The sequence below is a fragment of the Parasteatoda tepidariorum genome, chromosome 4, assembly GCF_982258835.1.
Source record: "Parasteatoda tepidariorum strain Cologne lab strain chromosome 4, Ptep-v5.0, whole genome shotgun sequence".
NCBI classification, from domain to species: Eukaryota; Metazoa; Arthropoda; class Arachnida; order Araneae; family Theridiidae; genus Parasteatoda; species Parasteatoda tepidariorum.
In genome coordinates this window covers 35614864-35628774 of record NC_141758.1, presented here as the reverse complement: position 1 = coordinate 35628774, position 13911 = coordinate 35614864, and the positions used below count along the sequence as shown (strand labels likewise).

The following is a 13911-nucleotide window of genomic DNA, read 5'->3' as shown; positions in this document are numbered from 1 at the left end:
TTCAAGAATTAAAATAGTAATTTAGTTTTCAATAGCACAAATAGTTCTGAAGTTCTTAGAGATTTGACTGGGCGTTTTTTGATAAGGTCGGGCATAAACATAATTTTAGTAAAACATGTACTTGGTAAAAATGTATTGAGTAAAAAATGTATTAAGACAAAAATGTATTATTAGTGAGTTCAAAATGAAAATTGAAAAACGTAATAACAAAATCCAACATTTTTTTATTTAAAATGTATTAAATAAATGTATTAAATAAATGCATAAAACTCGAAAATGAATGAAAATAGCTTGCTAATTAATATTTTTATTCAATTTGCGAAATAATTGCATTTCGAAAGTGGTGTCACTGAGTCTGCTGCTAGAATTTGTCAGAACGTGCTTATCCAAGCTGAATAAGCGCTCCACGGGAGCACTAGAAGGTACTGCAGTATTATATTTCACATATAATTTTTTTACGATTGGATATCGATTCAAAATTGATATGCTTTCCGTTTCGACATTTGAGCATGCCATAAATTCTTCTGTCGCTGGTGATTGGTATGATGTTTTCAGCCTTAGAAAATTTAAAATCCCTGTTTTTTTTTTCTGTTACGTTATTAGTTATAGCAGAATGTTCAGCTTGGACAATTCTTTCCAATTCTTTTGTAGCCTCCTCCCTAGCTTTTTCTTCCAACCAATTAAATTTGATGCAAGGTACCAGACCAGCAGAAAACTTCTTTTAATTATTTTTTATTTTATTTTTAGAAAGCTTACCGAGTTTAAGAAAAATGTAAAGATTTCATTCGATATTTCCGTACTAAATTTAAAAAGAAACGAAGTACAAGTAAAAGTACGTACTTTTTACTTGTACCGGCGGTACAAGTAACGAAAGTAAAAGTACTGCCATACATTGGTGTGTCAACGTTACCCCGATAACAGGGCTGTCCAACTGGCGGACCGCGGGCCGCATGTGGCCCACCAACACATATTGCGTGGCCCGCCAACTTCTTATTCAGTCTGATCGGCCTCAGTTTTCCCATTAAAATGCAAGCAAAATGTTTTATAATCCTTCTGTTCCATTGTTTTATAATTAATAATTCAACTACTAATTGTTATTGTATAAGAGGTAAGAGGGTATTGTTCAACTTTTTCAAACTGCAGTCCGCCAGGTGATCAGTGACCGGAATTCTGGCCCGTGGGCTCTTTGCAGTTGGACAGCCCTGCCCTATAATAAGGATGACAAACAATGCAGAGAAGAAGGAAAGAACATCCATGGCCTCTGACCATGATTCAAACCCGGGACCTTTCTAATATGCAGTCAGATCAGGAAAATAAATGAGTTTTTTGGTGGTTAATCTTAATATTTTTTTTTAAAAAATATAAAATGAAGTAATTAACGTACAAATCGTAGGTAACAAAAGCTAGGATGAAAACCAAATCGCTATCAAATGTTAACAACTCACTACTGACAAAGCGGGATTGAAAATTTCAGAACCGGGTAGAATGTCGGAGATTTAGATGATTGGATAAAATTATTTCATTAAGGAATCCAATAGGTTTTGATTTTCAGGTTCGGAGTACCGCTGTGGCCTCCCCGACGGCGCTAAGTCCCACCGACTACATGCGATCTACGTGTTCGTAAAATCTGGGGAATCAAAAGTCCTGTGATCGATCACCGAGCAGTACCATGAGTTCAGGGAAAATTATCTTTCTCTTCAGAGATCTATGAATTGAGGAAGTGTCCTCACGAATGAATGGTGCTGCCATCTATCCGTGAGATTCTGAGCTGAGGCGTACTCTCACCCTTGTGGTGCTCTCTTGTTAAACGTTAGGTTCACCTTTCATACTTGGTCCGATGGCTGGCGAGCTTGGCTTATCTAAGTGTTATTAAAAACAATAACAATAAAAAGGATTTGCAGTATTCAAATATCAGATTTGTTTTTTCAAAAACGCATGTCAGAGATTTTAAATATTTTAATCTTTTCAAAATATATTTAGTCCAAAATATTATCCATAGTTCAAGGACTAATACTTATCATATAATATCATATATAGATAAGAGGAGTAATTTTTTGGTGAATGGAGGCTTAATGGTTTTCTTTAAATGGTTGAATTATTGAATTTTATTTAGGTTTATTGTTTCTCTAAAGAATAAATAGAACTAAAATGACACAGCAAATGAAACTTTTTGTTTTTACATTAACATGCAATACCTAACTTTTACAGAATTACATGTGAAAGTTCCGGAAAATAAAATTACAGATTGTGAAAAGAAGCATTGTTTTCCTGCATGCTTGTAAGTAAAGAATTTGATTTTCCGATGTGCTTTGATGAAGTATTACTTGTAATCGACTAACACAAAATATTTTTAGTGTTGTTTAATATTATTATCTGTTAATAGAGTACACAATTATTAAAAGTGTAACGCATACACAAATTAATATAAATTGCGATAAAAATTGCAACATTATTTTTTTTGTTACATTTATTATTAATTTATAAAATAATAAAAATTGTAATAATATTTTCTACAAAAATTATTCGTAGTATTAACAAGTTACTAAATTGATATGCGAAGTTACTTTCTAACAGCGTCAAAATATAAAATCCTACTAATCATGAAAGAAGCGTTATTTGATTCAATGCATTTACAAACTTTATTTGAATTTTAAAGTGTTCCTTTAAAAAAAAATTCATTTCTTCTTACTTCAACCAGTACCTGTCTGCATATTATTGTTAGTCTCAATTTAAGGACATCTGGGTGAATGGTAATAATGCAAAAACGAAAAATGTATGCGAATGTAAATTAAAGAAAATAGTTTGCGTATTTTAGAATTGACTTTTCGCATACATTGTCTGTCATTTACATAAATCCTTCACAAACGTTTTAAAATGTATTATACCTTGAAATGATAAATTACAGAGCATTTTCCTATAGCATTTATCTAATGTTAACCGTTACGCTCAAGTTATTTTCTGAATTATAGGGAAATTGTGTTTTGTAAGAAATTTTCCCTCATGAGCTGTAAAAAGCAAATAGCGTTAACGTTTGAGTTACGTACCACAGAGCTGGAGTTTGAGTTAGGAAACATATCCCTGTGCAAAATCTCTCTCTGTTACTTAAGTAGTAATGAGTAGTAATGAGGCCATTTTGGCGGTGAAGAAAGAATATTCCATAAGTATATTACCATCTAATATTATCGGTTTTTGTTTTTAGTGAGGAAAGTTATGAAGTTACAAGAGAGATAATTGACAAGCGTGAAGAAAAACTCCACGTAAGTTTGTATGAACATAATTATGAATACTATTCTACTATGCATATTCCTACACACATCCGTACATCAGTATATATGTTGGTATCAGTATATGTATATACATAACCCCTTGGGTTTTTGCAACAACAACAAAAAAATTAACAAGGTGCGGATTTACATCCCACTCTAAACTTAATGTTATTCCACACAATGTTACTCTGATGAGAGAGAAACAAGTGAAAGTTTGGTTAGGTAATTACGCTGGGAGAGGAACACTGGAAAACAAGAACTGGAAAACAAAAGCAATTGCACCCCTCTGCCTAAACACAAATACGTCAATAACAATTAGCATTATTGCTGTCATCCCCTTAAAGCATTAAGATTGAATCCTAAAACGTGAAGATCCGATCATTAGATCAAGAGTAGTTCCGGGTGATCCGTTTTTTATGTTGCACACTATATAGGTGGGAAGCAATTTTTGACCTTGAAGATGGCATACTAACACAATCATCAATACGATGAATGAAAATGCGTTGATTAATCTGTCTAGACAACTGTCATCCACTAATTTATGGTCCACTGAAAGTAAATGTTCCTGAGTCCACTGTAGGTGTACTTGAGGATGGCGCTTGGTCAAGAATGGCACACAAGTGAAACGTCAAATGCATAGTCCCATATCTAACATCCGTTTAACTGTGTGTTCCGAAAGGCTAGTACTTATAAATGCATTGAACAGGGCTAAGCCACTGTCTACAGCTGATTTTGTTTTTCCAAACGGGACAGTCTCCGGCGTCTTAGATGGAATGTGGATGTCTTACGCCTTTTGCGTATACTGCAAGTTGCGTATACAATCATTTATCCCCTTCACCTTAATTTTCACAACGGCAGATCAGGGACAGTCTACCAGTCATGCAGTTTCGAAAATACTAGCAGATACATCTTGTCATTACAATCTGCCCACTATCAAATTCTTTTAAATCACTAGCCATCCCCATCTCTCACAAAAGTAATTGCAAAAATTATCCCTTCTCCAGCAGCAGTTAAATACCATTCCACTTTGAATGCATGCCCTCTATCTACCATCTAGACGAGTTCATAGAAAAATGTCAGAATGTTTAAGCTCAGCGTATATAATGTCACTAAACTCGATCTTATACGATATTTTATATTGTCAATTTTGGTAAGGATGGCTATGTATATTGAAAAAAAATCTAGTCTTCAGGATTAGAACGTCAGACAGTCATGTCAGCGGAAGTGGTATATTTCATAATTTAACGCTACCTCAGTTGACATGTTTTATTAAATTTCAAAGTATCTTAAAAACTGGGAACTTCTAGATAGCAGGTACAATATTTTATTTTGAAAATCTACGATTTCAGTTTTATTATATACATTCAAATTAAATTTTTCCTTCTTTACAGCCTATCTGCTTCCCCCTACCAATGCGCTAGTAAGTATTTTATTAAATTTTCATGTGTTTAAAGGCAAAGGGTGCAGAATTTAATTCCAGAATAAATTTGAATAATATTGCAAATTAAATTTCAATCGTAATTTCGAGAACTATACATTGTTAGAAAATTTTAAACGATCCAATATATCGATACCAATATATCGACGAAAATTTTAAACGATCCATATAATATTCATGCAATTATTTTATCAGTGTCAATAGAAACCTTTTTCGTGCAAATTGAACATTTTAAACTAGATCATATTATACTATAGTCCTTAGAAGTTGTAGTTACTTTTTTATATTGATTCTAAATTTGTCCGATATCGTGCTTAATGGCTTAAAATTGTGGTCAATTACACAGCAGAGACTTGCAAACTAAACGGAATTAACTGAATTCTCCTAGTAAGAAAAGGAATCAAAATAATTAAAGCAATTAGAAACAACACTTTCTGTGCAAAAACGCGCAATACTGCAAAAATTCCAAAAGGAAATTAAAACCAAAAGAATAAAGAAAGAAAAGCAATGAAATATGAAAACAATGAAAACTATGACAACCGAAGCAGACGCAGTCGGGGGTACCAGCCCCGGAAGTCATAAATGCAGAACTGTTTCTATAAAAGAGCTCGACAATTGTTCTCAATGCACCTCAAAGGTTACGCCAAAGTCCATGAAGAGAAAATACAATACAAAAAAAAAAAAAAAAACAAATACAGAATTATGAAATCTAAACTGTCTAAGTTGTCAATGTCTAAGTTGCACTCCCTGCACCTCAAAGGTTTCGCCAAAGTCCAGGAAAAGAAAATACAATACAAAAAAAAAAAAAACAAATACAAAATTATGAAATCTAAACTGATACATAAGAATATAATGTACAAAAACTTACTTGAAAACAAATCCCAAAGCTATTACACAACTGTCTACTTATTACACAACTGACTAAAACCAAAACCAGGCTACAAAAAAAATCTATATATCCTAAAAGCTTTGAAAGAGAGAGGGCAGAAAAATCTATACACCTTAACAGTTTTCAATTCTTAAAAGCAATCTAATTACAGTGAACTCTCACTTATGCACCGGTGTAAGTGGCCAAGAGAAAAAAGCGCATAAGTGAAAGAGGCGCATAAGTGAAAAACTTCAAAATTCTAAAACTCTACGTAAATTGCAGTGACAATATGAATAAATATGTTTCTAAAGATAAAATGTTAATATTTATACTGTTTTGGTAATTACTATAATTATACAAGGAAAAAAATTAACATAGCTTAAGACAAGTTATTTTCTTACAAAATAATCTTAATACATGTTTGTATTTGTTTCTGTCGACGTATTTAAAAAACAGTTTTTTCAGTTCATATAAATGTGATAAGGGGGAGTTTCTGAAGCAAAATTGAATTGTAAATAGTCACGAATAGTGTCTAAAGCTTCTAATACTGCTGTGTGATTTGGAGGAACTTTATCATCCTCGTCAGTATCATCCACCTCGTTCTCGTCGTCCACAAGTTCTAGTTAGATATAAATGAACAGTTCTTCACAAAAAATTTGAGTTTTATAGGAGGGGGTGAAACATCACATGATAAATTTCTAAGAAAAGTACTTGACGTCATAATATGCTGCACAATAAGTTAAACTTCCTCTTATTTACTCATGATGTCCATCTGACTGCAAGTAAGTGATTGCGGTCTCTTTCATCTTTCGTATTCCAGGTGTCTTCTTTTTCTAGAAAACAGTATGGGAGTAAAACTAACCTCTGGACAAGAGGAATAGTAATTTTCTTAAAGATGAATGGGCTTTCATTATTGTTGGTGCAACAGATTTAAGACTCACTATTCAAAATTCTAGAAAGAATGTCCTTCCAGAAACAACAATAATGATAAGGTCAGAGGGGGAAGAAAATTCAATGGGATATAACAAGATATATTTCTTTTTATCAGAAACAAGGATTGCTTATTTGCTTCATTTTCAATTTAAAACATTTTTTTTTAGAAAAAGAAAAAAAAATATTTAAAGGATAAAAAAATTAAAATGCTAGCCTAGAATTTCGGCGCATGATTGAAAAATTTATTTTTAGAGCGACGCATAAACGAAGGATGTTTACCATTATTTTCATACCTTATGTACTGGGACCTGCAAAAATCGTCGTATAAATGAAGAAGGTGCATAAAAGAAGTGGTGTATAAGTGAGAGGTCACTGTATCTAATCTTTACTCTCTGAAATGCACTTTGAAATGCAATTGGCAAAACATAAATAAGCTTTTGAATGATAATAGTATAACGTATTTTCTCTGAAGAAGCACTTTTCCTTTTTAGCTTTAAAATTTGCTCTCGATAGTTTAAATAGTCGATAGTCTCGATAGTCGCAAAAAAATATGTTAAAAAAATACAAAATAATAAAAGTATCTACATTATTAGAATCGCCTTAAGAGATTGAAAATCTAACTAAATTCATTAGTATCTTAAAATAATTCACTTTCAGTGAATAAAAATAAGTTCTTTTTCGTGAAATATACAGTAATGGATATTTTTATTTTAGCCAGTTCATTGATGTAGTAGTAAACATGAATGGAATGGAAACAACGACTTATACATATAGCCCTAAATTTCAGGTAAAAATAAATATTATACTTTTCATGCTAGTTTAATTTTAGGACGCCATCTTGCATTTAATTACCTCGCAATAAAATTATTCTTTCTTGATAAACAGTTTACCTCCTGAATTAATAAATTAAGAAAAAAGAAACTATATCTTAGATTATTTCAATGAAATTTCTGAAAACAAGTAATATAAAACATTAAACTTAGAAATCTAGGTAATAAAATGTACCTATTGATGTAGAAGTAGACATGAATGGAATGTAAACATCAGCATTTACATAAAAACCTAAATTTCAGGTAAAAATAAATATTTTAATTTTCGTGTTATCTTAATTTAAGGGGAAGGGGACATCTTACAATTATTACGTTACAATAAATTTGTTCTTTCTTGATATTAAACAGGCTGATGCCAAAACTAATAAATTACGATAAAAACAGCTATTTCTTAGAGGATTTGAATGCAATTTTTGAGAACGATTGTTAGGAAATATGACTCCCATATAATTTAGGTAAATAAATACCCCAATTCAAAAACGTTCAACAGAAACATCTAAGTAAGCAATCACCTCAAGCTGCGTGCGATTTCATTTCAGGAAATTTTTTTCTATGCAATTCTCAATCCCTATGATTTGCCTCACTTCTTCTAAATACCATTAATATTTGTAAGAGCGATTTGCACGTCCAGCGATTTGTACTCCAGCGATTTGCACGTCAATGCCGCATGTCAATTCAGTAAAAAATGAGATTTAGAGTTATATTAGGTTTTAAAAGTGTCGCTTGCTTTTTAGAAGTGTTTTAGATTTTACTTCATAGAAAATATACAGTGATAAAAGTACTGCCGAGCGAAACAATTTTCAAACAAATCCCACAGTTTTTCAATGTGCATATTGACTTAATATTTTTATTATGCTAAATGGGTGAATTGATTTCTATATTTCGAATGAAATCTTCTTTTATACTTTACGCATGTATATTAAATTGAACTTAATCTTTCTATTTAATCTGTGTTTTGTTCTTACATAATATATCATTGTAACGGTGCTAAATTTTTTTTGTGTGAATCAACTGACTTTTACATTTCAATATTGCAGTCAAATTTACTTGTATTTTGCCTATCGATCAGTAAAGTTATGAATCATGAGCTTAAATTCAAGTAAATTTGACTGCAATATTGAAATGTACAAGTCAGTTGATTCGCACAAAAAAACTCATGATTCATAACTTTACTGATCGATAGGCAATATAGAGAGAAAAAAAATCTCGAGATGAATGCGAATGATATATTATGTAAATTTACATCAAAACCATTATTTTTAATGTCCTTATTTAATGGTTGTGACTTAGGTTTTTTTTTATGTTCTAAACGATTTATACGCGAAATAAAAAGAAAATTTGTATAAAGCCAGCTGAATACCCGTTCTTCGTACGAGATGCTTAAAGAATAGAAAATAATCGATGAATCAATACTGAAAAACAGTACGAAATCATGCATGACATAAACCGACGCAATTAATATAAAGCTAAAATAGTTAATTAAAAAAGATACTTACTCGTTTTATGGAAACGTAAGAAATGGCCATATTATCTTTGACACCAATGATTAATTAATTTTGATAACATGTGTTTATTATGATAAAAAAAATAAGCAAACTCAATAGGGAAAAAGTACTTATTCGTTAGCGGAGGGGGAGACTGTAGAAATACGCCTTAAGTAGATGACGCTACGCAGATGAATACGTACTACAGGTATTATGGTAAGTGATGCAGTTTGAACAGATTTCTGCAGCGGATTTTCCGTAGTTTTTATCCAGTGGCAACTCAGATAAGGTATCAATTTTACAATCAAAATTGCAACAACTAAAATAGAGCACAATAAGTAAAGATAACACGTAAAAACAAAATATAAAATAAAAGAAAAAGAAAAAATAGTATAAAACATACACTATAAAGCAGGTAGCGAAATCAGATGTACTTACATGCACGGGAAATTTTTCAAGAATGATTTAAAACTGTTTTCGCAACAAGATTGCCAGATTACAAAATATGAAAACAAAAACGCAAATTGAGTGTAACTAGAGGGTTTTAAAATGTCGTTCTTACTGCATTGCTGAAGTGATTTGTTATTCTGTGCATTGATTTGTTAGTTACCAATGGATGCGCAAAAGGTAATATTATACTGGATAATTTAAAAAATTTGACCATAAATAGTTTTAGGAAATAGATGTTTATTTAAGAAAAAATATAAAATAGAAAAGAGAAACATAAATTGACTATTTTACAAATAATTATAGCCACGGATTTGCCCGAAATGGATTTGCACATGGAAAAATTATATAAATTATCAAAGAAAAAAATTTTTAATAGATAATTTTAACAAAAAAATTTTTTAATAAATTTTTTAATAAATTATTATTTAATAGATAATTTTGCACTCTTTTTTGCGGATATAATCGTGTGGGTTGATGAAAAGATTATATCTTTTTTTCCCGGTTTTTTTTTAAATTTTTCATCCCTTTTTTTCTTTTTTTTTTATAATTAGTTGTTTGTTATTTGTTTGTTATTTTTTTATCTATTATTTCCCCCCCCCCAACTTTTATTCATATGTCTATAATTTTTCCTTGTTTTTATTTTCATTTTGTACTTATATATATATAAATATGTACTAAATGCATCTAATGTAATATTTACGAAATAGTAATGCTTTGTTTATGCTTTTTAATGTTTATTTATGAATTGAGTTAGATATGTTGATTTCAATTTAACATTAAAAATTTGGGGTACAATACATTTTAGAATATAGAGATTTTCAGCTATATTGGTGGCTATGTTGGAATGTGGCTTGGAATCTCATTGGTTGCTGTATTCGATTTCTTAGAGACAGTCCTACTTATCATAAGTTATCCTTTCAAGAGTTATAAGAAAACAAAAGAAAGAAACAAGAGGATAGAGGACCTCAAAATGCTTAGAAGGGATTTGTAAAAACAATGAATGCCTTTTTTAGACATTAAAATTTGTTTTAAGTTTTGTATATTTGAAAAATTATGTGTGCAATGTTTTATGTATACGTAGCCAATATGTGTACTGTAGATCTATGTAATTTGGATGTTTTGTATAACCAAAAAGTAATCGGTCATGGAAAGTGATGTGTATTTTATTCTACGTTGTTGTTTTATCAGCTTATTACTGCTAACTTTATGTGTCAGTTTAGTGACAGTGTCAAAAGATAAAATATATATAGGAAAATTTAAAATTCCAGGAATCACCCAAGTGCCCTACAATGGGCCACCGGGAATAGAATGGAGATTCCCAGCTGGAAAGTGAAACTTGGAAAGTTTGGTTTTATGAAAGTTTAATAACGTATAATGAACACGTGCTGGGAATCAGACAGTCCACGATAACTAGTTCAAAGGCCGTGCGTAAAATTTATCCATTTTCACAATTTAATTAGGATTTTCTTTTTAAGCGGGGCAACATTATCAGTAATGAAATGAAACTGAATCAGAATGAGTTTATAAGATTATGAAATTGTCGTTGCCGTGTGGAATTATTAAAACAGGTCTTAGGCAGGGAAGGAAGGTACATAATTTATTTATTAATTATTAGGCAGAGAGCAGTCATAAAAGTTGTCATGAAATGTAGTGTTCTTCATTATATGTTAGGGAAAATCTTGCAAAGTAAATCCGTAAAATGTTTAAATTTAGGGAAAGAGATAAATCTTAGTAATTGTGATTGGTTTATAAAATAGGTCATGCGATTCCCACAAAGAGCAAAGGGGGAAAATGTCTTTACTTTTAATGAATGCGTACTTGAGCCAAAAATAGATTTAAGGACTGGATGTGAATTTAAAAGTGTGAGAAAGAGTTTCGATTAGAATAATAAATTAAAAAGAGGATTTACAGAAAAGAATAACATTAAAAGATTAGAAGCTTTTTATGTTACATTCCCCCTCGCCGAAAATTTTTAAATACAATCCAAACGTTTTAAAAATTATCTATTTGCAAAATCTTCCCTATGATAGAAGCACAAATAAAATGAAAAGAATAAAATTTGTAATTTTAACAATATATAAAAGTAATATGAATTATAAAAAATTTACATTTGTTCTCATGGTAAAAATTTTAACACAATTGAAAATCTGTAGTAGCATTATCAGAAAATTTAAGATCATGATTTTCCTTTTCAACAGTTTTTATGACTTTGCAGTTTTTTTTCAGTTCCAAGTCTTTTGTTTGAAGATGACAACAAAGTTATTCTCCAAGAAGTATTCCTCATAATAACACAATTTAAGTTAACTCTTCAATCATGATGATAAAAATTTATAAGCATTTTTTAAAAATATGTAAATTAAAATGCAAAATGCAAAATACAAAAAACAGTTTTACAGGAAAAATATCAATCTGAAATTAGATTTGAGTATCGTTTGCCTTGTTTAAAAACAAAATAAAATAAAAAATGACACAGTGGTTGTTATTCTGAAGTCCAAGACATCAGTATTGTCTTCCTTTCACTTTATTTATTATTAACCTTTCATATTTATCACTTTAATAGCAAATACCGGAGAAATTTTTTTTCATGTCCAAAACTTGCCTTCTGTAAGTAATTTTCTTTTCTTTTATCTCTTTTAGTTTTCTTTCTACTTTCTATATTTTTTATACTTTTATTTTCTTTCCTGGTATTTTTATCGCAATCATTAACCCGGATTTCAGGAAAAATGTGTAAGGACAAATTGCTTTTTTAATCAGAAAAGGTGATCTGTCTTCTCAAATTTTGCTTTACAACCTGTTTAACACAATCACTAATTGAAATCCAAAACAAGCTTTCAAATTTAATATGGTATTAAGGAAAATCAGTTTTTAAAATTTGACTGATCTAGCTATTTTCCTTATTTTTAATCTGAAGTGCAAGTTTGATTAATTTGAAATTATCTTTTGTTTCTTTTCATTTATATCTCTTTTTTTCTTTTTGGACATATTATTTTTCGAAAATATTTATTGGGATAATATTTAAAGTACTATTTGTGTTGACTTTAAATAGATAGTTTTATTTGTCACAATCAGGCATTTGTCATTTTTAATGTTCTTATCTTGATTTTGAAAATATTTTGAGTGTATTCGGATACTATTCATAGTAAATTTGTGTTTTGTCACATCATCTTTGAGTTGGGATAGATTGTACACTTACCCGGTTAACTAGCAATTGTTCGACAAGCGTCATTTTTCAAAATCACGCCAATTTTAGTAACGTATCCTAGGATTCTACCCTTTATTTATCTTTCAATTTTCTTTATTAAATTTTGAAAAATGTCCTTTCTACGCCATATTTTAGTACCTTGTGGTTCCTTCATTGGGTACATTGATTTAAGTTTTAAAAGAGTAATATAAATTTGAGAATTTGTATATAAAAATTCATGTATTCTGTATTAGAGAACCCTTAGGACCTACAAAAATGCGGCAAGACGCATCTTTTAGAATTGCCAGCTTAACCGCCGAATATTTGAACTTTCAACAAAATGTCTTCACTCACCAGATAAACTTGCGTTTACGGTTTATTTTCCAACACAACTTCAACTCTTAGAATCCTTTTATCAAATTTACCTTTCTTGGTAAAATCATTCTTGGAGTTGAAATTGCGTAACTTTACTCCTAAAACTGACTATCTCTCCTTCGCGTGCCTTAGCTTTGTCAACCAGCATCAAACTTAACCAGCATTGCAACAATATTAAAAGCTGCTCCTCCTTTTGCTGCAGAAGAACTGACCAACTTATTGATGGCTACTGCATATTCGAAGATATTCCAAGAATACGCAATCTGTACAAAAAAAATGAGATTTTTCGAATTTATCGAGTCTTCAAGAGATTTCTTGAAGCTACAAGAACGTACTCTGCGTGCTGCCAGATTCAGTAGATTACGAAAGAGTTGTGTCCTGTTACGGCCAATTTTTACATTATTGGAATAAAAGTTTGATACAAAGGGAATTTCGTAGCGTAAGTTACCCATTTAAAAAATTATATTTAATTTAACTTTTGAAATGAAATTTTAAATCTAGGCATAAGAAATATTTAAACATGTCAGAAAAATGATACATATAATCTTAATCATGCAACATTTGTATAAGAACAGAATTTTGCCTTCAAGCATATTGCAAATTTATGAAATTCCTTTTTCGGTAACGTAAGTTACCACACAAAGTTTAGGTTTTTACACTGTTCAAATTGAAAAATATTAATTATTTTAGCTAGATTCCTTTTGGTTTCGATTGTAATTTTCAGAAATCACTTTATTTTAATGTGTGTATTAATATTATTTGTCCGCTTGTTAGTTCTCAGTGCAATAAAATTTATGTGAAAGTTACCGTGGAATAGCCCAGTACGCCTGACGTACAAGCGCGGACCTTGCTCCCATCAGACTAATACTGCTTTTCTGAATTGAAGTCAGTCCTATTGGTATGTCACTTCTAAAGATATAAATAAGTGCAACAGGTTGTTGTGAAAATCTTTAAGTTAACTGGCACTTATTTTTATCAGTGCTCGCGAATTTAAGAGCTGCTCACAAACTGTTATAATCGAGTTCAACTTTGTTCTTATTACGATTATTCATTCTGTATGCCATAAAAATTTCTGAGAGGTCATCA

The 13911-nt window shown here is 30.6% G+C and overlaps 1 protein-coding gene across 1 annotated transcript in view; it reads left to right on the top strand.

Moving 5' to 3' along the window:
• The window catches only part of LOC122272152 (degenerin mec-4), a 30607-nt gene extending 20347 nt beyond the window's left edge, over positions 1 to 10260 (top strand). The window contains exons 8-12 of the mRNA XM_087162139.1: positions 2209 to 2278; positions 3200 to 3257; positions 4658 to 4686; positions 7220 to 7292; positions 10075 to 10260. Coding sequence (XP_087018265.1) covers positions 2209 to 2278; positions 3200 to 3257; positions 4658 to 4686; positions 7220 to 7292; positions 10075 to 10260 — 416 coding nt within the window. The remainder of the gene's footprint in view (positions 1 to 2208; positions 2279 to 3199; positions 3258 to 4657; positions 4687 to 7219; positions 7293 to 10074) is intronic.
• The last annotated feature ends 3651 nt before the right edge of the window (positions 10261 to 13911 follow it).